At 51.9% G+C, this 25298-nt stretch overlaps 4 protein-coding genes across 7 annotated transcripts in view; 1 reads left to right on the top strand and 3 right to left on the bottom strand.

The window, feature by feature from the left end:
• VPS53 (VPS53 subunit of GARP complex) overlaps positions 1-10435 on the bottom strand; it is a 63874-nt gene extending 53439 nt beyond the window's left edge. For both annotated transcript variants that reach the window (XM_058037767.1, XM_058037768.1), the window contains exons 1-4: positions 10337-10435; positions 7687-7767; positions 6584-6633; positions 5726-5792 (exon numbers count right to left, since the gene is read on the bottom strand). In XM_058037767.1, the coding sequence (XP_057893750.1) occupies positions 5726-5792; positions 6584-6633; positions 7687-7767; positions 10337-10420 (282 nt within the window). In that variant the 5' untranslated portion in view covers positions 10421-10435. The remainder of the gene's footprint in view (positions 1-5725; positions 5793-6583; positions 6634-7686; positions 7768-10336) is intronic.
• A 311-nt stretch (positions 10436-10746) lies between these two features.
• TLCD3A (TLC domain containing 3A) lies at positions 10747-16053 on the top strand. Of its 2 annotated transcripts, XM_058037784.1 has the most exons (5): positions 10747-10868; positions 11456-11539; positions 13527-13740; positions 13826-13921; positions 14308-14668. In XM_058037784.1, exons 1-5 carry the CDS (start codon positions 10747-10749, stop codon positions 14575-14577), a joined length of 786 nt encoding a protein of 261 aa, XP_057893767.1. In that variant the 3' UTR covers positions 14578-14668. The 2 variants fall into 2 exon arrangements, with proteins under 2 accessions (XP_057893767.1, XP_057893766.1); XM_058037783.1 differs by having other exon boundaries at positions 10799-10868; positions 13527-13921; positions 14308-16053.
• A 447-nt stretch (positions 16054-16500) lies between these two features.
• GEMIN4 (gem nuclear organelle associated protein 4) lies at positions 16501-19733 on the bottom strand. The gene has a single exon (XM_058037782.1). The coding sequence runs from the start codon at positions 19731-19733 to the stop codon at positions 16542-16544; it is 3192 nt and encodes a 1063-aa protein (XP_057893765.1). The 3' UTR covers positions 16501-16541.
• An 875-nt stretch (positions 19734-20608) lies between these two features.
• Positions 20609-25295, bottom strand: GLOD4 (glyoxalase domain containing 4). Of its 2 annotated transcripts, XM_058037535.1 has the most exons (9): positions 25187-25295; positions 24732-24781; positions 24025-24145; positions 23471-23615; positions 23134-23270; positions 22748-22834; positions 22528-22641; positions 22361-22447; positions 20609-21488 (listed from the first exon to the last, which is right to left on the bottom strand). In XM_058037535.1, exons 1-9 carry the CDS (start codon positions 25274-25276, stop codon positions 21423-21425), a joined length of 897 nt encoding a protein of 298 aa, XP_057893518.1. In that variant the 5' UTR covers positions 25277-25295; the 3' UTR covers positions 20609-21422. The 2 variants fall into 2 exon arrangements, with proteins under 2 accessions (XP_057893518.1, XP_057893519.1); XM_058037536.1 differs by lacking the exon at positions 24732-24781 and having other exon boundaries at positions 25187-25277.
• Positions 25296-25298: the final 3 nt, after the last annotated feature.

The raw sequence follows: 25298 nt of genomic DNA, 5'->3' as shown, positions 1-25298 counted from the left end.
CACACACCCACTGCCCTGTGCTGCACCTGCATCCCTCTCCTCTTCTGCTCACTCTCCATCCTCATCTCCTCCTTCCTCCCTCTATTGATTCTGCAAAGTGTTCCCTGATCTCTGTTTAAAGACAAGAAAAACCAAGGGAGTATTTCACATATTTCCAGCCATGACCTTGTCAAACCCACAACCTGTGGGCATTTTTCTCTGCCAGACACAGCCTCCTCCTCCTCCTCCCACAGGCTCAAACCCTGCCAGAGACTGCAGCACACCCAGGGCAGGGCAGGCAGAGCCTCCCCACAGCTGCAGAGCCCAGATGTTCATTTTTACATGCCAGGAGAGAGGACAGCCCTGGCTGACCAAAGGATGGGATGGCCAAGTGAACTGTCTGGGCAGCAAGGAAATATTCTTATTATTTGACCACAGCAGCTGCCATCCCTTTGCTTGTACTGCTGGAGTTATGAGAAAGAAAATCTATATCACTGTTTTCATGGAGCAAAACACAGAAGGAGCCAAGCAAAGCAATCCAAGTTATCAGGCAGTATCTTCAGCCATGAGAAACATCCAAAGCTTTTCCCAGCCCAGGCACATCCATTCGCACTTCTGGTTAACACTTAATTTTGTTCTAGCACTAATTGAGCCAGACCCTAAAGGAATCAGACACATTAAGCAATAAACCACATTTTTCTTTGAAACACAGTCCTTGTTTGATGCAACTTCAGTCACTGCAGTCACAGGGCAGGAAGGGAAAGATGGACCAGAGATAACAGAAAAGTTTGTTGGGTTTTATTTAGATTCAAACTATCAAATCACAAATCCATTTGGGATCTTGGGACTGCTCTGGGGCTCTTGATTCTTTCTAAAATGGATTTCAGCTGAATCCACCTCACCTTTACTCACCCTGCTTGCAGAGACCCTGCCAAGGGTTAAACCACCAGTAAATCCAGAGGCTACTTATTACAAGGACAAAAGCCTGATAGGTGAAGCAGCTTCAGCCAAACAACCAGCAAAGGCATGTCAGCAACTGTCAGAAAAATTACAGCCAGCCCATGCAGAAGCTCCAGCAATAAACACAACTGAGGGAGTGACACATCAAACCATGGGGAGAGCGCTCAACGCTCCCTGGAAAAATCTATGGGAACTTTTTCTACTGCACCCTGGGGCACTGAGGAAATGATGCCACACAACTGGGCTGCAGCTCTCAGCAAGGTCAGCCCACACTCCAGCTCACCAACAGCAGCTCTGAGGGAGGGGGAAAAAAAAAAACCTTCCAGAGGAAAAATCTGCGCAGCGCTGGCTCCCTAGGAACTGCTACGACTGAAGCACAGCAGCTCCTGCATTCCCAGCCTCTCCCAGAGCATCCAAAATAGTCCAAGTCTGGGACTCCCAAGGAAAATTCTGTTCCACCCTGCAGAGGAATGTTCCACCCACGGCTGTTGTTTCCTCCCATAAAGGGATCATTAGGGAGATCGTTTCTGAGGTCCGGGGCATTGTCTGCAGATCTCACTGAAATATCGCACCAGGAAGGGGAAGCCAAATGAGCCAGACTATTTTAAGGCTTTTTGCATTTGGAGGAAATTCTAGGGCAAAATTTCAAGAAGGCAGATGCTTTGAACTGGGGAACGTTATGCTTTGTGGGGAAGGGAGCATTCCTGCCTTGAGAGCTGCTGAAATAACTCTTTTGGGGCCACATCTATGTGATGGCCTTTATTTTTAGACTCAGAATCTGGTTTTTCAGACACCTCCTTGCTAATTTATCCACACATGAGCAAGAATGTTTGGGGAACAGTTTAAAAGGTTACAGATTTTAAAAAAAAGCTATTTTCACATGAAAATTTCTTACTGAAATGCCTTCTCATAGCCACAACTCAGCTCAAAGCCCTGCTCAGTAGGCAGGGGGGGCACAGAAATCCCAACCATCACCCCAGCCAGACAGGACAGGAGACTCCAGCACAGCTGGAGCAGCTGGATCTGCAATCAGCATTTTGGACTTCCCATCCCTAAGGTCTCCTTTTCCTTAAGGAGCACGGAGAGCACATTTCCATAGCTGCACACTCCATGCTCCCCAGTGGCTCAGACTGGGATTTAGATTCCTCTGGAAACGTTATCCTGCTCTCAAAACCAAGGCTGGGCTCCCCTCTCCTGGACAGCTGGGAAGGTGCAGCTCCACAAGACAGCTTTGGAAAGCTCCTTGCTGGCCTCAGTGGGTAAATAACTCATTCTCCTCCAAAAAAAAAAAGAGAACAAAACAGGCTGGCAAGGCTGATAAGCTCAGTTTTTCTTCTAGAACCTGCTTGGATCACTGGTGTCTAAAAAGGGATTGGGCAGGTTGGTGATAAACCCCAGTAATTCAATCAGCTTTGAATCAAGTGCCAGCACAAGATTCCCAAGCATTTTTTGGGCAGTTCTGGCTGACAGGAGATGGGAAAGACAAGGCTGAGCTCCCTCACCTGCCAGGGCATGGGATGGACCAGCACAGGGGCAGGGACTCAGCAAAGAATCCCCTCTTGGCTTGCTAGAACTTAAACAACGTTTTTTTCCTTCTGTCACTGCATCCAAGGCTTGTGCTTCCCTTGGAAGGAAGTCAGAGACTGAAAGGATGTTTATTCAAACTATTATTTACCCCTCAGACAAGGACATCTCCAACACAACACAGGCAATGCTGGCAAACACTGGCCACAATATCAGGGCTTGTTGGGAGAGAATAACTGAAGGGAAGATATTTTTGAAAAACACCTTTCAGGCCCAATCCTGCAGCTAAATACACAAGATCCTGAGCTCCCACTGAAATCCAAGCAGCTACAAAATCAGAGCTCAGATGCACTTTTATTTATGGCACATGCTTTCAAAGGGATGATGGACTGCAGTGCTCCCCTTGGATCTCAGCATGCCAAGGGATGGAAATCAAAATGCAGGAATTTTCCAAAAGTTCTGACTTTTCCAGAAGCCAAGTTCTGTGCACTACAGGCAGGAGACATCCCTAACTCTTAAGAGCTACAAATGGAAGAAGATTAGAGGTTGAATTTACTGATGTGGCTGCCTTTGAGCTTTGTCTCAAACCTCTTGCAAAAGCTGGTTGCCAACTGTTTCCTTCCCGATCAAGGGTGGTTTGCAGTTGTGGTTGTGATGATAAAATGCAATAATGATCTTCATCCTGGGCTGCCTGAGGGTGAGGCTCACAGGATGGCACTGTCTGTCCACGGGGAGGTGTCAATCCAATTTTGCAGGGAAATAGGCTTGAGGATACAAGTTTGCTACAAATTCAGTAAGAACAGATGAGTAGAAACAAGAACTTAATTTTGCTGTGGGACCAAATTAGCAGGAAAACTAAATAAGGAAAACAGCAACTCCCTTCCAAGCACAGAACTGACCTGCCTTAACAACACCTTGTTTTCAGTTGTTTCAAAACAACTTCTTGCATGGAAAATAAAACCCTTCCTCTCCAAGTGGGAGCAGTCAGGCCTCTCACTCAATAAAAACATTTCCAAGTGTCCCTGGTTCCCCCTGAGAATATGCTGCTAAAACAAAGGCACTTTTCAGCACAGGAGCAGGCAGCTGAAGATGGAAAACAAGGTTTGCACCCCCACAATGTGCTATCAGCAGGGTGGTCATGTGAAAAGGGCTGTGCCTCACTCCCCCACACAGCACCCAGGACACTCAGGGGACACAGGGCAAGGGTGACAACAAAAAGAAATGCTCATTCTATGTTTTCTCTGATTTTGGGGGTAACAAATATAAAATTCCATCTCAAACTGAAATGCCATTCAGGAGTTCCTCAGACCTCCTTTGCTCCAGGTCCCTGTGATCTCCAAAATCTGAGCTTGCTGATGCTCCTTCACTGCTTTAAACTTCAAGACCCAGCCAAGTCCTGCCACTCCAACAGTCTGGTTCCAGCAATTCACACAAAAAAAATGCAAATCCAGGTGTGAAACGATGGGCTTGGACTAGAAACATAGAAAGAAAAAGCTCACAGCAGTTCAGATCAATCTATTTTTCTTCCCAGAGAAGTAACACATTAAATAATTGAATGGTTTCAGTATTTGTTAGGATCTCAAAGTAAGAAACAACAGCTGTGCTCCTGGGAGATTGTCTGGCCTCAGCCCATGCACTGCAAGCTCTGCAATCTGTCTTAAAGTTTGCTTCTACTTTGCAAAGCAGCAAAATGAGGGAAAACAGGAAAATCCACAGCTAAAGACAGCAATATTTGTGATTAACTGCAGCTCCAGGCCACTTGAAACATGTCCTGCAAGGACACCCAAGTGAACACTTGAAGGTTTTTAGTTAATCAGGATTTTTACTGGTTCCTGTACAACCCCACTGAAGGAAGGGCAGCACAGACAGCTTTGCCTTCCTGGTGCTTCAGAGCAGGACACTGTGCATGCCCTGCAGAACTTCAAAGGGATGGAAGAGTGAGAAAGAACAGACCCAGGACAGAGCTCTGAGCAAAGCTGGCCCATTTCCACAGCACAGAAATGCTCCTGTAGCCCCTCAGACACTGATCATGGCACTGCACGTGCTCATCCTTTTCTCCAAGCAATTCTCACCCACAACTCTTCTCAATCCCACTCCTTTGTGGCCTCTCATAGAATTTATCCTCCCAGATGGGCCCAAAAGGCTACAACAGGTCCAGCTTTCCAACCACAGCCAAACTCTCCAAGCACTGCACCAGCTTCCACTCCCTCCTCAATTTCTGTAATTGCCACCCCACCTGATTGCTGCTCTCAATCCTGCACAATAATTACAGCAGCACCACTCCCAGGTAAGCCTCATCCCAAGCACATCCCCAGTTTAACAGCACTGCTGAGACATCCATGATTCAACTAATTCTGCCACGACAGGCGAGCATCTCCCGTGTTTTTCTAAGGCAAGACAAAAATATAGGCAGCTTAAATAATTCCCTTGAGGGCTCTGTGGCAGAAATAAGATTAGAAATAGATACCAAATGTTGTGGCAGCAAGGAGTGGGAAATGGAGAGGGGCATTACCCCATGCCAGTGTTAAAGCTGGTATTAAGAAGTGGGAAATAGAGAGGGGCATAACCCCATGCCAGTGTTAAGGCTGGTATTAAGAAGTGGGAAATAGAGAGGGGCATAACCCCATGCCAGTGTTAAGGCTGGTATTAAGAAGTGGAAAATAGAGAGGGGCATAACCCCATGCCAGTGTTGAGGCTGGTATTAAGAAGTCACTGAGGAACTCTGACTGATGGTTCAAGGTTCAGTGCCCTCTAAAACACGACAGGAAATAGAGCCAAAGCAGGTGACAGCCCAAAATCAGCTGAGCACCCACAGCCCCTGCAGACATGGTTCACCAGGGCTGAACCTCCAGCAAACACCTCTGCCAGGCAAAAAAACAAGTGAAAACCTGAGGAGCTGCAAGGGGAAGGGGCAGCAGTGATCAGCACAGAGACAGAACTTGGGACACCCCAGCAAACAGCTCAGTGAAAAGGACAAACAGCCTCGGATTGATCCCCACCCAGGAGGATCAAGTGTACTTGTACCTGCTCAGTGCTGCTTGCTTTATATCAGCTCCAGAGTGGCACACAGGCCTCCTGCTTTGGATCTTTAAATCAATTCCTCACTCCCTTCCCTTCAGAGGGGGAGGCAGGGCACTGAGGGAGACGCTCATCAGTGCAAGAGGCACAGGAACATCTCAGAACAGCAGCAGTGGAGTTGTGCCTGCCAGAGCCATTCCTCGGGGTGAGGTGCCAAGCTGAGAGGCCCTGGCACTGCACATACCTGCCTGCCATCCTGTCCCACGTTGGTCTGGCCCCTCACCACAGTTCTGATGTTGTCATCCAACCTCCTGCAGGAAAAACCCCAGAGTGTCAAACCCAGCTCTGGGAGCCTGACCCAAACGACTCGGGGAGTCCTGAGAGCTACAGAACCAATTTACAACAAAAAAAACTGCTCTAACCAATGCTAAACTCATTATTTCCCCCCTCCCTCTCTGTTCAATGGCACTATCTTGCACAATTTCAAAGTCTTGTTGCAAAAATAAAAATCCATTTCCTAATTTACCCAGGGTCTCTTGCATTCCTGTTCCCTTAAGCAATATTGTCAGCTCTCCCTTGTCTGTCTGCATTTCAGCTTCCCACATGTGAAAATGCTGTCTCAATCATTTCATGTTGGCAGTATCAGCCAGCACAGAAAATTTAATTATTTCATGCACATTTGTGTTTATTTTGTACTTTTCGGACCAATAATGACAATTTAAAAACACAGAGTGGGAGTTTTTACAATTTATATTCCAACCCTAAAAACAATGAATTTTTAGCAACTGAGTCTTTTGGGTAGTTTGCTCACTCAGCCTTCAAACTGCACTAAAATTTGGTATTTTTTGGTTCTTAGCTGTTTTTCAAAGCTGCACTTTGCAACCCATCAGCTTAAACAGCCTGAAGGGCATATAATAGAAGTGAAATATAAAAATTATTATTGTTTCTATGCCATAAAAATTATAATTGTTTTGTGCCACTGTTAGACTCGAAGCTGGTCCTATCCATGCCTTTTAAACAAACTAAATCCTGAAGCACTTTATGAAGCCTTGGTCACAATCAGACCTGAGATGCAATGAAACGCAGAAATATAAATATTTACCTTATTTTCAACCTGATCTTGTTCACGACTTCATCAATGTTTGCCAAAGACTAGAACAGAAAAAAAAAAAATAATCAGAAGTGAACTGGTGAATGTTTTACAGAGGAATATGTGATCCCAAAGGTGAATGTTTTACAGAGGAATACGTGATCCCAAACACTCCATCACACAGGGGTTTTGTGGAAGAGGAGAGCAATGGTTTTGTTTTACAGGTGGAGGAGCTGAGACAACACCTCAGCTGCTTCTCTGCCACATCCCAAAGAGCAGAAAAAGGCAGGTCAGGCTCCCCCCATCGCTGAGCTGTGCCCTGTGCTCTGGCAGCAGAGCGGTGTGACAGTGACCTCCAGTGGGCACTGGGCATGGGGACAGAGCCCTGGGGCTGAGACCCCCCTGCAGAGCCCAGAGCCACAGAAAACAGCCTGGGAGGGGATGCAGACAAGGCACTGCTGGGGAAACAGCTCCTCCCTGCTGGCAAAGGGGAAAAAAAGCCAAGCCACAGCACTGGAGAAAGCTGCAAGGCACAACCAGGGTGCTGCACAGGATCTCAGACATGAGAGATGTTGGAGCAGCCTCAAGACACAAAATTCACCTGTAGAAACATCTCTGTTTGGCAAGAGGTTTATCCAAAACTCCCCCTGGGGCTGAAGTTGGGAACACAAAGCAGGGATGTGGGCCCACAGCAATATCATTGTTTAATTCTCAAAATAAATAATTGGGTTCAAACTCTCCTGTGATGTTGTACAGGCATGACCTGCCTGATTTGGCTGAAAACCCCAGGAACTCACCAATGGTTGATATATGGCAAGTTATGACATTTACTCCATCTACAGAGAAAATTAATTTATTTCTACACATCAAAGCAGGACTTTAACTGCAGCAAGCACCACATAATGACAGTAACACTGTGAGCTGCAAATTTAAGAAGTGATTATTGTTAAAGCTTCATTTCCTGTGCTACTGTTCATAATGAAAGGTTTGGGTACAGGTTTAAACACTGCTTTGGTCATTTGCTATCAGGTTACCCTGATAGTAAAGGGTGCAACTAAAATCTGATAGTAAAACGTGTGGAAGTGAAGCCTGAGAGTATTTGGAGCATTACTTACTTGCTCAGTGGGAAAGAGAGCATTAATATACTCCACAGCATTGAAATCTGCTCTGTCCAACGGATCTTGGCTGGGAAATACCTGGAAAGAGGGAGGAAAACAAACACAATCAACCAATATCAGTGATTTCTGTAACTTTACACAGCTTCTACAACTTCTAATTCCCTCAGCACCCACTTCCAGCTGTGTTTCACAGCATTTCTCTAACAAGTGGCCAGGAGCAGAGCATCCACATGCTCTGCAGGGCTGTGACCTCCCAAAATTCCTGTGGCTATCAGCCTGGATCAACACAGATAACTCACACACACAGCCCTGGCACAACCCATCCATCCAGGAATTCCCAGGACACACGAGCTCTGTATCCCAAACCATGCTGATGCTTTTGTTGAACAAACTGAGGCTCTGCCCTGCTCTTTTTTAGAGGGTTTGCTTTCCACAGCCCTGGAATCAGAAACGTGATGAATTGAGGAGTGGCTGTACAAGCTCTCTGGAGACTTGGGTTTGCCACTTCTCACAGAAGAGAAACACAATCTGCTGAATGGTTTGGGCAGGGGGGAAGAGCAGCTGTGGTGCAAACAGATCTCATCTCTCCTCAGCAGCTCAAACAACACAAACACGACTGCCAGGATTTGCTTTTTGTGCCCACAGACCGGAGTGTGGTGCTTTCCCTTCTCTGCCAGCACACTGAAGCTGTGGATGTGCCATCACTGGAAGGGTTCAGGGTCAGTCTGGATGAGGTTTGGACCAGCCTGGGATGCTGGAAGGAATGAGATGGTCTTTAAGGTCCCTTCCAACCCAAAGTATTCCAGGATTCTGCTATTTGTCCCACATTTACAGAGCCATCATGGCCAACCTCTGGCAAAAGCAGAGCTGATCCCCCACAGCATCCCCCTGCCCACCGAAAGCCTTCACACCTGGGCACGTGAAACACAACGTTTTACACATTTTGCACTGTGAAATCAGCGATTTTGTGAGATTAAAGCCAATTCTGCCAGAACCAGCCCTCCTGGGAAGCCTTCCCAGTGACTCCCGTGGCCCAGGAGAAGCAGGCAGCTGCCAAACCTGCACGAGGCCGTGGTGAAGGAAGAAAATGCTCTGACATCACCCCACGGTAAGAGCAAACCGCAGCATCACACCCAGCCCATGCTGCTCACAACTCACACTCAACCAATCCCCAACAAACCCCAAACCTCCACAGGTATTGAGAGCAGACGAAACAAGAGGTGAGATGGGAGATAAAGGCTGCACTCCAAGTGCAGATAGGGATCAGTGCTGCAGGCAGCTGGAGCAGCTGCAGGAGCTGTCACTCCCAGCAATCTGTCACAACTCATTAATCAGAAGTGCTGGCCTGGCTTTGGTGGGGCACCAGCCCTGCCTGTGCTCCCCACCCCGCTTCCGGCACGGCAGCAGAGCCTGCTCTGCTCATTTTACCAGAAATGGGCAGCTTCTGCCCCAAAACTGGTTAAGGAGCACCGACAGGAACAACAGGGTTACTGAGAGGTGCTAGAGAGGAAAATGGAAAGCAGCAGGTGGTGCCATCCTCAGCATCTCCCAGTGCTCAGCACGTGAATATTTTCCTACAGCTTTAATGTTTGTTAAAATAATTCAGCCAGGCATGTGATGGGTTCTCCACTGCTCAAAAACTCATGTCTACAAGTGCAGAGGATTCTTTCTCTCGACAAGCTCTAGGTCCCCTTTAGAAGCTGCTATTTAATTTACCAGTTCCCAGGTCACCCTCTGCTCTTCAAAGAGGGCCACCAAAAGCGACCCACAAACCTCAACACTCAAGAAAGTGCAAAAAGTTAAATTTGAGTGCTGCTTTGTGAGGCAGACACTGCTGCTGCCCAGACTTCTGCTCCAGGAAGAGCCCTTGGGATGGAAGAGTCACTGCAGGCGAGGCAGGGCAGGCTCAAAGAGGACAAGAGCCACGGTTTGACCCTGGGCTCTTACAGGATGGGCTCCAGGTGCCTGGAAGGGTTTCAGGGAACACTGGAACACAGAATACCCTGAGTTATGGGGGATCCACAAGGATTATCCAGCCCAGCCCTGGCCCTGCACAGAGCCCCAACAACCCCACCCTGGGCACCCCTGGAGCAGTGCCCAACTCACACTCAATCAAACCCCACAAACCCCAAATCTGCACAGGTATTAAGAGCATATGAAACAAGAGGTGAGATGGGAGATAAAGGCTGCACTCCAAGTGCAGATAGGGATCAGTGCTGGGCACCCCTGGAGCGGTGCCCAAACCCCCCTGGAGCTCTGGCAGCCTCGGGGCCGTACCCATTCCCATTCCCTGGGGATCCTGGGCAGTGCCAGCACCCTCGGAATGTGTGTTTCACCACAACAGAACCAGGACATTCCCATTATCCCAATTCCAGCCGAGCCACGGACACCGGGCTGCTCCGCACACCCGGACCGCGTCTGCAACAGCGACGGGAACACCACGAGCCACGCTCAGCCCCCGACGCGGGCCCGGCCGGCTGGAGCCCACGGGGGCTGACGGGGCTCGGCCAGCGCGGGGCTCCCCGGGCCCGGCAGCGGAAGGCCCGGAGCCGGCGGGAGGCGCTCGGAGCCGGCCGCGGGCTCTCACCGAGCGGCCCCGGGCCGTGCCCGCACCTGTCCCCTGCGCGGAGGGACCCGCCCGGCGCACCTGCTCGATGGCGGCCTGCACGGCGGGCGCCAGCTCCAGCGCCGCCTCCAGCCCGGCCTCCAGCTCCGGCTCGTCCTCCTCCATGGCGGCGCCGCTTCCGCCGGCAGCGCGCGGGAGGGGCGGGGCCGCCGGCGGGGCGGGGCTCGGGGCACCGGGGAGGTGCCGGGATGGGCGTGGTTCCGTTGAGGGGGCGGGGTTTAACCGGACGGGGGCGGAGCCTCCGCCCGGCGGAGCGGGGCGCGTCCCGGCGGCGGCGGCGGGAGCGGCGGGGCTGGTCCGGACTGAGCCGAGCCGAGCCGAGCCTGGGCAGCAGAGCCGGACCTACCTGAGCCGAGCCGAGCCGAGCCGGGCTCTCCCGCCGCCCGGCCGGCTGTTGACAAGCAGCGGCGGGAGACAGCGCGCTCGTCCCCATGTGGCGGACGCTGGCCCTCGCCTCCGCCTTCTTCCCGGGGCTCTTCATCCTCTGCATCCGGTTGCTGCGCTGGGCCGCCCCGGCACTGAGCCTCAAGGACCGCATCCTCCTCAGCGGCAGGTACGGGCGGCAGCGGCGGGACCGGGATGGGGACCGGGAGCGATCCGGGCGGGCCACGAGCACCGAGTCCCGCCGGCCGTGAGCCTGGACTCGGGGATGCCGCGACGCTCCGGGGGACGATCCTTGGCTGGCCCGAGCGGGGGGTGCAAGGACCGGCGGCAGGAGCAGCACCCCGAGTGCGGGCATCCCTCCGAGCGTGGGCATCCCACCGGAGAACGGGCATCCCACCGGAGAACGGGCATCCCCCGAGTGAGAGCATCCCCCGAGCACCGGCATCCCTGCCCGGCCGGACCCGCGCCGCGGTACCGCTGTCGGGGCGGGGATGCTCCGCTGCAGCTCTCCATCCCTCCCTCCCTCTGCCCACGGGGAACCGGCAGCGTTTCCCCGGGCCCACGGGGGTGGAAGGGACGGGAGCTGGCACGGTTCCCCCTGGCACGGCCACCCCGACGCGTCCTCGCCATGACGAGCCGCTGGGGTGTGCGCGGAGCGGGCATCCCGGTGCCACCCGCTCTCCTGGCGGCAGCCCCGAGCCCCGGCCCGTTTGGGGTCACTTTTGGGGTGAGCCCTTTCCTCTCCGTCCGTTTCAGGCTGGTATCAACGGTCCAAGCCGCGATGGCAACGGTGTCGGGGATCACGGTTATGCTCAGCTGCAAGAACGTGGTGCACGACAGGTAAGGCAGAGCCCCCTGGGGATGTGCCGGGGATGCGCTCTGCCAAAGGCTTGCGTTGCACGTTGTACAAAGGGGAGAGGAAAATCGGTTTCGTGCTCCTCTTTGCCCCACTCGCGTTGGGCAATGTGCTGGCTGTACAGCCCCTGAAACAGCAGCAGCTTGCTCAGGCCTGGGGGTGCTCTGCCAGCACAGTGCCCTCAAGGGATGGGCTGGAACGTGGGCTGGAAAAGGGGCTGTATATAACAAAAATACGGATATCAAAGCTCTGAAAGGGTAGGGAGCCTCCTTACTGGAAACTGAAATTGCTCCAGAGCCAAGCAGACCGGTAAGAACTGATTTTAGAGGTGTATCCAAAAGGATTCTGAAAGAGTCCAGAAATGGTAAAGTTGGGATGGAGTTTGCGCTGAAGGAAAATCCTGCTGCCTTTTCCTCTGTGCTCTGAGATGAACTGCCCAGAAGTGGCTCTCAGGAGGAGTGATAGTGTAATCTGGATCAGAAGGCTTAAAAACAGAGCTATTATCCAGACTAGCAGAGAAGATTGCAGGAGGGAAGAATATAATTATGCTGAGCTGGAATTTGACTGTCACACACTGATTTTATGGTGAATTTTAGGAATGGCTGCCACCTTGGCCACAGCACACCTGTCTTTAACACAACAGATAAGAATTATCTTGCCTTGCTCTAAGTAGTGATATCTACCCAGATCCTCACACCTGCTTAACACCCAGGCAATCTATGAGTTATCTTTTTGTTCTGAAATAAAATTTCTGCTGTAGAGATAAGGCAGATGACGGATCCCAAAGCCACACAGACAGAAGGTGCTGCCAGCAGCCCTCCTTCCCCCAGAGCTGTCTCCCTGCCTGGCTGTACTCGAGGCCAAGGGCTCTGTGCAAACACTTTGTGGGCAGAGACCTAGATTTTCTTTGAATCTGGAGGAAACTGAGCCCAGCGCTCAGCAGGGAGGATGACAGCAAGACAGCGAGCCAGGAAGCATCACAAAGGTTGCAGTAAAATTTGCCAGTTTATTTACAGAGGCAGACAATCGTTATAGTGCTGGTGCTGTAATTGCCCTCCAAAGCCCTGGGCAAGTTTAGCAAACACAATCACTTGCCACCCGTGCTTCACACCACTCACATCTTCCCATCTGGAGCAGAACTGCCACAACAATTTTTTTTCTTGGGATGGCAAGAGAGCAAAAAGAGATTTGAGCCCCAAGCTACATTTCTCCAAGCAGCAGCAAAGGGTGGTTTTGTCTAATTTTTTTTTTTTTTTTTTTTAATCAGTGTGATTTCATGCAGGACTTTTTAAGGAGGCTGGTGTCCCTGCAGAGCAGGGCTTGCTGCTGCCCAGATTGTGCAACCAGGATTCCAACATGCTTTGGGAACAGGCAGCTGCCTGCAATTATTTCCCAACTGACAAACGCCTCTTGGGGGTTTATTGCCTATATTGGATATTTTGTGCTTCCCTCTCCAAACTCCAGGCCAGCCATCTCTTAACTCTGAGTTCTCCACGTGCTTCCCGAGCATTGCCTGGGTTAGGCAGCCAGCTGGTGCAGTGTGACAGGCAGGAGAGACCCAGGATTGGGGATTTCCACCACCAAGCACCAGCTCTGGGGGTCTGAGGGCTTAGGGAGGAGATCACCTGTGCAAAGGTGTTGGCTTGGTGCTGGACACCAAAAAATGCTGTGCCTCTGTGTAGCAACCACCTGGCTGTGGGGCTAATCAGGATCCATCCTTAGTGCTGTGTTTGTGCTTGGCCAGGCTGAGCTCAGTGCCTGGCACAGCCCAGCAGCAGCAGGGTCAGCACTGAGATCCTTCCTCCACACGTACCAGGCACCTTTCTCTGGCTCAGCCTGAGCCAAACAGAGTTAAAATTCAGCTTCGAAATCCATTGAAATGCTGCCATTTCAGTCCTAAAGGCTCTTCTATCTCCCAGAGTGAGTGCTGGGAGCTGTTGTGATGCCTGTGTGTGTGCTGCTCCTCCCCAGGCACTGGCTGGCTGTGGAGTATGTCTGGGTGCTGGTTCCCTACATGACCTATGACATCTATGTCATGTACCTGTGCCACTGGCACAAGAGCCAGGAGAAGGGGATCCTGGAGAAGAAGCACTCCCTGGCCAGCGTGTGGAGCTTCCTCCTGCAGGAGAGGCTGATGGTGACCCACCACCTCTTCATCCTCATCGTGCTCACCCCCATCACCCAGGTAAGGGCTGCTGCAGGAGTCCAGGACCCCCTGGACGTGCTGGGTGTCTGCAGGGCCCCGTGCTCAGCGCTGCCTTTCTTTACAGCACTTCAGGGGAGAGCTGGGGGACTTCTTTGTGGGCTGCATCTTCACAGCAGAGCTGAGCACGCCTTTTGTTTCACTGGGCAAGATCCTCATGCAGGTAGGTCAGGAGGGACGGGGCTCAGGGCTGGGAAGCCCCCAGCTGCAGTTCATCCCCTTTCCCTGCTCCAGGCTCCATCAGCCCCTCTCCAAGCATGGCTGAGCTGGGGGTGTCTCAGGGGGAGGCAGCCCCACAGCTGTAGCACAGATCTCTCTGGCAGCGTTGCCTTCCTCCCTTTCTCCCACCACGAAGCCCAGTGGCATCCCAGAGCTGGGAGCTGTGCCTCGGGCTGGTGCTGCCCTCTCCTGCACCACGTTCATTCCCACCCCTGCCCCCTGCCCTCCTCCATCCCTTCCCACTCCCCTTCCTCCAGCCCTCCGGGATGCTCCCAGTGCCCCGGAGCTTTGGGCTGCTGCTCACCCCACATTCACCTCCTTCCTCCCCAGCTCAAAATGCAGGACACGCTCCTGCACAAGGTGAACGGGATCATCGTCCTGGTGACCTTCTTCTTGTGCCGCATCCTCCTGTTCCCGTTCATGTACGCGGCGTACGGCCGCCAGGTGGGGATCCCGGCGTACCTGGTGCCGTTCCGCATCCCCCTGCACTGCAACATCGCCAACGCGTCCCTCATCGCCCCCCAGCTCTACTGGTTCACGCTCATCTGCCGCAAGGCCGCCCGGCTCTACCGCAGCTCTGCCGCGCACCGGAGCAGATAACGGAGCTGATAACGGCGGGGCTGGCGCGGGGCAGCGCCCCTCAGGGAGCGGCGGCTCGGCTGGAAGCGCCTCCGGGCAGCACAGCCGGGGCTGGGAGGGCTGTGCTCGCGTCCTCCTGCCGAGGGGGAGCCAGCCGGCCTGGAAGCAGCGACATTCCCGCTGGGATGCGGCTCTGCGGCCCGAGGGTTACACGAGAGGGGTTTGTTCCAGCCCCCCCGCCCGGCGCTGACACCGGACACCGGCGCGGCGATGCTGGAGCGGGCCCAGCCCCGCACACGGGGAGCCTGTGCCGGAGCTGCCGCGGCCCCAGGCAGGCCTGGAGCTGCAGCACAGCTCTGCAGAGCCCTTCCCGGCCTTTGCTGACCTCAGCTCTACACTACAGCCCTGTTCCGACCGCCCACCTGCACCTCACCTGCTCCTGCTGCTGCTGGGGTCAAGCTCCGCTCAACCCACCCGGTGCTTTTGGGTGCTTTTCACTACAGACCCGTGACGGTCCTGGGGCACCCCTGTGCTCCCAGCAGGGCAGAAGCTCATTCCAGGACAGGAGGGACAGGAGGATGGTTCTGCTGTCTCAGGGCAGCATGGGGACAGGAACCCACCTTGTCTCACCACCAACACACAGAGCACTGTGCAGAGCCCCTCCTTGGCAAGGGGTGCAATTTCCCCTCACCTAACCACAGCTGCTTTTACCTGGCCTGCATCCCCTCAGCAGGTATTTAACACCACCTGGCACGCCCTGCCCTGCTCTGCCCTGCAGCTGGCACCGCCACACCCTGCAAACATCCCTGCAGCCCCATCCCACCCCGTGAGGCTGCCAGGGACACAACTGGGGCTGCACAGAAGGAACCAGCAACCCCAGAGCAGGATGCTGAGCTGATCCTTGACCGGCTCAGCCCATTTCCACTTTTAGTCACAGCAAAATGGGCACAGGCTCTGCAGCCTGCCCTGCACCACAGGATGTGTGCAATCAGACCACAGCTGAGTTCATCCCCTGCAGCCAGCACCAGCCAGGACAGCCACCTCCTCCTGCAGCCTCCTGTGCCAGCTCCAGGCAGGGAACTGCACTGGCACAGCCCTGGCACAGCCCCCATGCCCAGAGACCTGTGACCACTCTGTGCCTTTCATTCTGTCTGAAACCAGCAGGCAAGCTCTGCGGAACCTGGATCTTCTGGGTGTTGGACCTCATCCCAACCACAGCTGCCGTTCTGGATACAGTGTAAAAAACAAAAAGGGCCTCTTCCGACATGTGGCTGTTGTTGCAGAGACTCCACAGTCACAGTAACCACCGAGACCAGCTGATGTTACAAACTCCTGCAACTCCTTACAGATGTTGTATCTCACTGTTTTCATTGCGAATAACGTGCCTTATGTAAGGACCAAAAAAAAACCCCAGCCAATGAGGCACCTCAGTTTGCACTAACACTGCCCTATTTACTATCAGGAGACCAATAAAGATTTCCTCTCTGAGTCACACCACTGGCTGGCTCTTCCACGTGCTGTTCATTGCTGGGTGGGGGCGTTACATGTGGGGTTGCTGCTGCACCCCCACCTCGGGGCAGAAGCAGCACACATGGATTTCCAAAGGTTCCTGCCTGTCCTGAACTCACCCAACTCGATTCCCAGCCTCCAACTTGCTTTCCAGCCTCAGGCAGCACGTGGCAAAACCAGCAATTCTCCCGGGACTAGGAGAGGGCTGGTGGCAAAGCAGCCAGAGGGAAGTGATTTCCTCGATGCTGGAGGCTGCTGTGTAAATGCAGAGAGCCAGCAGGCAAGGCTGCAGCCACAGAACTGGCAGTTTGGCTCAGGAACAGCTGTGCCCAGTTATTCCAATGGAAAACCAAAGCGGCTCCTCCTACCCATCTTTATACTCCTGCTTCCACTGCTTAGTGGGAGAACACAGCAGGGAGGGAACAAACTCAAAAATGAAAAACAAGGGTTTATTACACATCTTACAAGGTCCAGGCTCAGCGCTCTGAGCGTGCTCCCAGCTTGCTGAGCTTCTGCAGGAGGGTGCAGCGCAGCTCCTGGTGCCCCAGGCCGTGGGTGACGGACTGCAGGAAGTGCCCCTCGTTGGCTCTGCGCAGCGCGGCGCACGGCGACTCGTCAGCCCTGCTGGACGCCTCATACTGGGACAGCACCTCCAGGGCCACCACCAGCAGGGGCTCCTCGCAGCCCCCAGCTGGCAGCATGGCAGCCACGTGCAGCAGGTGGCAGAAGAGCTGGATGCAGGTGAAGGACACCTCCTGCGCGCAGGGCTGGCCCGCGGCTCCCGCCGTGGCCTGCAGGGAGGCCAGCAGCTCGGTGAGGCTGGAGCAGTAGAGCTGCACCAGGTGCAGCCAGGCCTCTGGGGGCAGCCAGCTGGAGCAGCTGGAGCTGCAGAGGAGCTGGAAGCCCCTGAGGAGGAGCACGGAGAGCTGCAGGTGGCAGGAGAAGGGGCGGAGGTTGAGCAGGGGCAGGTGCTGCACGTACTCCAGCGTGTAGGGCACGTGCAGCACCTGCCTGTGCAGCAGCTGCTCCACCACGGGCACCAGCCTCTTCCACTCCCCCTGGCTGCACCAGGGCAGCACCTGGATTAGAGCCACCAGGAAGCCTTTGCTGAAGAGATTCACCTCCTCAGGGTTGTCCACGTCGACGGAGAGCAGGGCCAGCATGGTGTCCCTGAGCGCGGGGGACACGCAGCAGCACTCCATCCACGCCAGCAGCCCGCTGCCCGGCCCGTAGGCTGGCCACGACTGGGATGTCCACTCGTCCTCAGGGAGCCTGCAGATCTCAAACAGCGTTGCTGGGACCTCGTTCTTGAAGTGGTCCCCATAAAGGTTCTTCAGACGGAGCCCCACGGTCCAGTCCAGGGATGCCACCTTCCTGTGGAGCCAGGCCAGGGACTGCACCCACAGCTCCGAGGAGGGGAACATCTCTGGGCCCAGCAGCTCACAGAGCTGGCAGAGGACGTTCAGAATCAGATCTTTGGTCTCCAGGGAAGGGAAGAGCTGCTCCCTAGGCTGATGCCAGTACTTGGTGTAACCATCCAGAAGTTTGCAGAGGCTGAGGAGAAGCGGGAATGGGTGGCAGGATTTGATCCAGTGCTCCTCTGAGCAGGACGGTGTTCCCAAAACTTTACTGAGGATCTGCAGGCTCAGCTCAATCTGAGCAGAGTCTGACTTCAGACAGGGAAGGACAAAGGCTTTGGTCACTTCTGCAGGTGACACAAGGGGGGTGGCTGAGCCTGGGTGCATGAGAAAGGCCAGGAACTGAAGGAACTGCTCCTCTTCCCTTGCTGTGGAAAGCTTCCCCCACACTGCCTCCTGCAGACACCTCAGCACCAGGCTGCGTGGCCTGCCTGCATCCTCATGGCTCTCCTGGAAGCTCAGTGCTGGGAAGGAGCAGAGGATTTGGGCAAGGAACTGGTGTGCTCCAAGGTTGACCACAGCAAGGTGACAAACCTGCTTCACGGTGGCCTCGGGGGACAGCAGTGTCAGCCTGGCCACTGCAGCCACAGCCCTGGCCAGGCCTTCGTCAGACACACTCTCTGTGATCTGGTTCAAAGTCACATTCAGGTCCTCCTGGAACCCCTCCCTGACAACCTGCACGTTCTGGGACACACCTGGGCCACCCCAGGACGCCAGGACACCCGAGATAACTTTGTTCTTGTCACTCAGTGAGAGCTCAGTGTAACACTCCACGATGGCTTTGGTCACTTGCATCTGCAGCTCTTGGGCCTCCTCGTCATGGTGGGATGTGGCAAAGCTCACCAGTGTCTCCAGCAGTTTCAAAACCAGCTCAGGGGTCTGGAACAGAGCTTTGTTTTCCACCAGGCACTCGACCCAGGCCTTTGAACAAGCCCAGGTCTTTTCAGATGCAAAAACAGAGCAGGTGTCCACATGGTGGTCCAGCCTCTGTGCAATGATGGCCATGGCAACTGAAGACACCAGGCTGGTGTCCAGATCCTCCAGGACAGCCCTGGTGTCCCTCAGGAAGTCCCTGGTGAGCTGTGCCAGCTCTGACACCAGATGTGTCTCACCTTCTCCCAGGTCTGTGGTCTCTGAGAGGGAATCCAGGTTCTTCCCAAGCCTGGTCAGAGCCTCCAGCAGCCGGTAGCTCTCGAAGCTCAGCTCCTCAGCTGCCCTCAGAGTGTCCTGCAGCTCCTCTCCCCAGGCCTGCAACAAGCTGCAGAGCAAGTCCAAGCCAGCAAAGAGCTCCTCACGAGAGGGTCTGGTCAGGCACAGGAGGCTCATGCTCCTCTGTGCCTCCCTCACCTTCTCCCCCAGCCCACAGGGGTGGTACTGGCTGTCAGGGTCACTGCTCCAGAGCCTGACCATGGCACTCAGCTTGGCCAGGTGCTCTGCGATGGGCAGGGGTCTGTCCCCTGGCCCCAGCGCCGAGGACAGGCACAGCAGCTCGGCCAGGTTGGCCAGGGCGTGGCACCTCAGGCGGGGCTGGGCGATGCAGCCTCGGATCTGCTTCAAGCCCTGCAGCAGCACCGCCGGCAGCCCGGGGGCAGCGGGGTCACCCTTGAACCTCTTGGGGGGCTGCAGCCCATCCTCCAGCGAGGGCTCCCCGCCGTGCTGATGGATCAGAGCGCCGAACGCCGCCACCGTGGCATCCTCCTGTCCCTCCCTGTGCTTCAGCACCTCCCACCACACGTCCAGGAAGAAGGTGACGTCGGACGGGGATGTGTCGCTGGAGATGTAGCGCACCAAGCTCTCCAGCTGTGCCCGGCACACGCCGGGGGGCAGCGCCAGCAGCAGCTGCACCCAGAGCCGGGGCGCGCCCAGCGCCTTGACCAGCTCGAAGAGCGCCGTGTGGTTCACATCGGGGATCATCGCGCCCACCGAGAAGAACCCGTCCTCCTTCCAGCCCCACTCCAGCGCCGCGGCAGGGGCGGGCAGCAGGATCTTGGCCCACACGATGGCCACGGCCTCCTCCTTCCAGCGGCCCCGCGGCGAGGGGCAGCGCTCGCCGATCTCGCGCAGCGCGTCCGTGATGGGCACCCCGGCGCGGGGCCAGTCGGCCTTGCGCAGCTCCCGCAGCGGCCGCGGCTGCAGCAGGCGGGCGGCCAGCAGGAAGCCGCCGTGCAGGATCGCCGTCTCCTCGCCCACGGCCCACGGGCCCCCGGGGCAGCCCGGCGCCATCGCGGCCCCGCGCTCCGCCGGCTCCATGGCGGCGGCGCCGCCAGATGACGTCAACGCGGCGGTGCGCTGACGTCACGCCGCAAGCCGCGCCCCCCCCCCCCGCCCGCAGCGCCCCCTGGCGGAGCGGAGGTGGGCTGAATGAATTAATTAACTAATTCATTCATTAATTGCTGCGTTCCCGTATCAACGTGCTTAATTTGACCAAAAGGATTCCAAATCGCCATTAAAACGAATTGAAGTGGTCTTAATTCATTAATTCATTCATTAATTGCTACGCTCCAATATCAACGTGTTTAATTTGACCAATAGGATTCAAATTAAGTTAAATTAATTCATTCATTAAATTAATTCATTTAATTAATTAATTAATTCATTAATTGCCATGCTCCAGTATCAACGTGTTTAATTCAACCAATAGGATTCAAAGCCGATATTTAATTAATTAATTAATTGCCATGCTCCAGTATCAACATGTTTAAATCGACCAATAGGATTCAAAACCTGCATTTAATTAATTAATTATTCATTCATTAATTGCCACGCTCCAATATCAACGTGTTTCATTTGATGAATAGGATTCAAAACCAACATTAAAACAAATTGAAGTGGGCTTAATTCATTCATTCATTCATAAATTCTGTGCTCCAATATCAACATGTTTAATTTGACAAATAGTATTCAAAACAGTCATTAAAACTAATTTAATCAGGCTTAATTAATTAATTAATTGCCATGCTGCAATATCAACGTGTTTAATTTGACCAGTAGGATTCAAAACTGTCATTGAAAGTGAATTGAAAAGCTCAGACAAAATTGCAGCAGGAATTTTTCCTGTTGCAGCTCAGAAGTGGCAACACTGCCTGATCTTCTCCATGAAATTCATTTCAGTTTCATAATGGAAATCATATTTAAGGTATTTTATTTAAGGTTTTCATCAGGAAAACGAGCAGTCAGGCAGCACAAACAATGCCAGGAATGACTCCCTGCATTTCCAGCAGAGTGACTTCATTCCTACAGAACAAACTCTGAACTGTTATGTCCAAAATTTCTCACCAAAACCTAACTGCAAAACTTTTTTCGAGCTGCCCCAGCACCTCAGCAGACAGTGCAGCTGCAAACCCCAAAGCACAGCCTCAGCTCATGGAAATCTCCTGGAGAAAGGGTGAGAACCATCCCATTAATAGCAGGATCCCAGTGAGAAACACCCCAGGGGCTCTCGAGTGAAATTTCCCCCTGGAATTTGGGGAAACACCTTGGAATGAAACAAGGATGGAGCACTCACACAGATAATTTCTTTGTTCCCAATAAAGGGATGCACCCCACACCCCACCTGAGAGGGGGAGTAGCCACAGCTACCTCAAAATCTCCTCTCTAGCCTGCAAATAGACATCAGCTAAAGCAAATTAATCAGACAATTAATTAATCAGAAAATAACGAATCTGTTCACCTTTCTTTTCAAACACCACAGAAATGTGAGGTTTTCTTGACTGGTGATCCCTGGTTTTGAAGGCAAGGGCTCAGCTGCTCCTTTGCTGCACAGCCCCAGTTTTTGGGAAGGAGGAGATGTGAAAGGCAGAGACATCAGCTCAAATCAACCCAAAAATCCACCACGGGACATCCCAGCAGCCTCTGGTTGGGAAGGCAGATCTTTAACAGGATTGGCATTTTCTTGGAAGGGCTCCAAGGCACGGAGGAGCAGCCCAGGCCATTCCCCAGCTAAGCTGAAACTTTCTTCATGTTGTGCTCAGCAAACCACTTGTCACTCTTGTCTGCAGCCATGGCCTGCACAAAGACAGGGGAAGTGCTCAGAACAGCAGGAATAATTTATCCCTCTCTCTCTCTAGAGGGATTAATTATTTTTTAGCCATTAATAAGGAGAATGGACACTGAAAACCAATGTTCTATGCCACAGCAAACAATGTGACTATGCCCCAAGAGTGAGGCTGGACAAGTCCAACCAGGGCACCAAGTGAGCTTTAAAAATTGATTTATTTTCCTTATCGAGCCTGGGTAATTTGCTTCTAGGAAAAACTCAATTTTTTATGAGTAAAAATTAGATTTTAAAAAATAAATTTTAAAATTTATAAAAATAATAAAAACATGGAAATGTATAATAAAAATATGGACATTCATAATAAAAATATGGTTATTTATAATAAAATATGAATATTTATTATAAAATATAATAAAACTAATAAAATACAATGTGAAAATTTTCAAAATAAATACAAATAAAAATATATACTGGAATATAATAAAATTAACAAAATATAAATAAGATTTAAAATAAAAATATATACTAAAATATAATAGTAAAATAAAAATATAGATAAATAAAACTGAAAATGAAAAAAATAAAATATAAAAATTATATAGATAAATAAAATATAAATATATACAATAATATAATAATTAAAATAATAACATAAAATATAAATAAGGTTAAGATACAAAATATATACTAAAATATAATAAAAATAATAAAATTATGGATAAATGAAAATTAAAATATATAACAGAATATAATAATAAAAGAAAAATAAATATATAAAAATAATAAAAAATGAATAAAAATATTTTAAAATATAATTATTTTTATGAGAAAAATTACATGTATCTCTGATCAGGAAGAAAATGAACATGCAGTCACTTACATCATCCAACAGCTTGTCACCATTAGGGTCCACCTGGGACAGCTCTCTGAACGCTTCATCTCCCACAAAACAAACTTCATGTCCATCCTGGAAGGAAGCAGCTCAGTTATAACCAATGGCCAGGAGAATTTAACCCCAGTTTGATCCCTGTTCCCAGTTTCACTCACAGGATCAGCCAGAATCACCACCTGCACCGTGGCCTTGCCAGGTGTGTCCAAGCTGACCAGAGGGGTCAGAATCTTCTGATTCTCCTTCTTCATCAGGGCTTCAATGCTGGGCAGCTGAAAACAGAAAAGAAACTCAAATCACCTCAATGGCAGGAAGACAAAAAGGTGTGTTTTGTCAATACTAAAAATGGGAAAGGGCTGAGGGAAGGGGGGCTGGTACCTCGTCCTTGGCACAGGCGAAGGCGACGCGGCCGAACGCCGTCCCGTGATCCACTGCCCCTCCTACAGCCCTCAGCTCCAGCTTGCACTGCAACAGAAAAACAGCCTGGCTTGCAGGGAAAAACACAAAACACAGCCTGGCCTGCAGGGACACTGCTCACTGCTCTCCAGGCTGCAGCTTTTCCTCCAGCACCTGGTGATTCCAAAATCCCCCATCCACGCCTTTCCTACCGAGCCAGAGCAAACAGCTCTGCTTTTTTTAAAAGCTTCAATTCAACATACCTTCAATTAAAACACTCCTAATTAAGGGCATAGTTGCTTTAATTAAGAACTTTTTCCTTTTAAGATTCTGTTCTCAGGAAATCGGTGATTTTTCCAAGGACTGACCTGGTCATCAGCGTAGCCCAGCAAAGCTCTTTGTTTCTCCTCATCCTTCTCATATATTTTCATCCCAAGCAAGCCAGACCAGTAGCTCACAGACTTCTGCAGGTCTGAGACACCCAGGGTTACCTTCCACACGGGATCTTGAGGATTGCAATAATTTCAAATTAGCTACAAACATATTACAGGTTAAAACCCACAGTTAATGTCATGGGTATTCTTGAGAATTAACAGAGAAATGACAAAAAAAGTGTTATGTTTTACAAAATGCCATCAAAATAAACACACTCTGACACCCCGCTGGTAAATCTCTGTTGGACACCAATAGGGGTTAATATTTCACCTTGCTTGAGCTTTTCCTTGTCTTCCAGGTAGAACTTGTATCCTCCTGGGGCTTCAGTTTCAAAGACACCAGAGGTGACCTCTTTGAGGGGCCAGCCCATCTTCTTGGCATTGCTCACAGCCTGGCTGGACACCAGAGTGATGCCCTAGAGAGAACACAACACAATCCATGGGGTGGATGCAGAGGCATCACCTGTTTTCACACAGCAAACACAAGAGCTCCACCTGCTGCCAGCCACTAAATCACAAAAAAAAAGATTAAAATAATAAATATAAGAGTGTTTTCCTGCAGCAAGTCCTTCCTAGCTCAGCATTCCTTGGTGGATCTGGCAGCAAACAGCAGAGCAGAGGCAGAGCTCCAGAAATGTTTAAGTGAGCACAAATCTGCTCTTCCATCTTGCAGACAACCACAAAAGCAGCACTGAAGTGTTGAAGGGACCAAACAGCATTAAAAAAAAAAGGCAGCTGGTACAACCCGTACAACAAATGAGCTTCTAATTATTAAGGTAAATGAGTTTATCATGAGAAGGGTTGGCTGCTTGCAGTGGAACTCACCAGGAAGTCGTTGCCCAGGCGATATTCCCCAATGCCATAATTGTAAGTCAGCTCCACCACAAAGTGATTGTCCTCTGGTCCATAGCCCACCATGGTCTTGCTCCATTTTCCATCATAAGGGCTGCCATATAAATATTACCCATATTTTAATGTCATTAGTGCTGCAATGAACCACCAAGAGCTGCAAGTATTTGTGTTTCAAGGGGGAGTTGCATTTCTAGAGTGAGATCTGGCAGATTTGACCCCGGGCTGTCATTCATGCCCATATGATAAAAGCAATTCCACCTCATTAACAGTGCTTTAAGGGCACAGGCTGCTCATTAGCTGCAATTACATAATCACTTCCTTATTGCTAAATAGGAAAGTGCACCAAACTGTAAGATTTCTTCCACTTTAGAATAAAATGTGTTCCTCTTTCTTCTTTTTTTCATTCCTTTTTCTTTACAAAAGCCTTTGCGGCTAACAGGAGGGGTTTTTAACTCAAGAACCCTGATAGTGCCATGCTTATATAAACAATCAGTGGGAACTGGATGTAATTCCTGGTAAGCTGAGAAATAATTCAGTTAAGAACAAATTCATAGATGTGGTATTTATGTTCAATGTAACACCACACTTGCAGAGTGGGGGGCTGAGGTTCCAAGGGAAGAAATTGAATAGAAGATAAGCCAGCCCTTACTTTGGTGTGAATAACAGCTCGGGGCACTCACCCGTTGCAGGTGGCCTTGCAGCCCTCCTCGAACTCCTCGTGCCGCAGCACCTGGAGAGCCACAGCACGGCTTGGGCTGGGAGGGGACCTCAGGGATCCAGCCCCTCATTCCAGCATGAAACGCCTTCCCCAAGCCCGGGGAAGCGGGAGGGAGCAGGAAGGAAACGGCTCCAACCCCATCCCCATCCCATTCCATTTCATTTCTATTCCATTCCATTTCTATTCCATTCTCATCCCATCCCCATCCCTGTCACCGTCTCCATCACCGTCCCCATTCCCACCCTATCCCCACCCCATTCCCATTCCATCCCCATCCCCATCCCCATTCCCATCCTATCCCCGTTCCCAGTCCCCGTCCCGTCCCCAGGGCCGCGCCCCGGGCACACGGAGGGCGCAGAGCCGCCCGTTCCCGGCCGCAGCCGCCACTCCCCGAGCCCAGCGATCGCCGCCGCTGACCCTCATGCCGAGCAGCTCCCGGTAGAACCGCGCCGTGCGGGCCCGGTCTCCCACTTTGAACACGAAGTGCAGCGCCCTGCGGGCGGCCATGGCGGCGGCGGCCGTGACGTCA

This window comes from Melospiza georgiana, chromosome 19 (assembly GCF_028018845.1).
Source record: "Melospiza georgiana isolate bMelGeo1 chromosome 19, bMelGeo1.pri, whole genome shotgun sequence".
In the NCBI taxonomy this organism is placed as follows: domain Eukaryota; kingdom Metazoa; phylum Chordata; class Aves; order Passeriformes; family Passerellidae; genus Melospiza; species Melospiza georgiana.
This window is presented reverse-complemented; position numbering and strand designations above follow the sequence as displayed.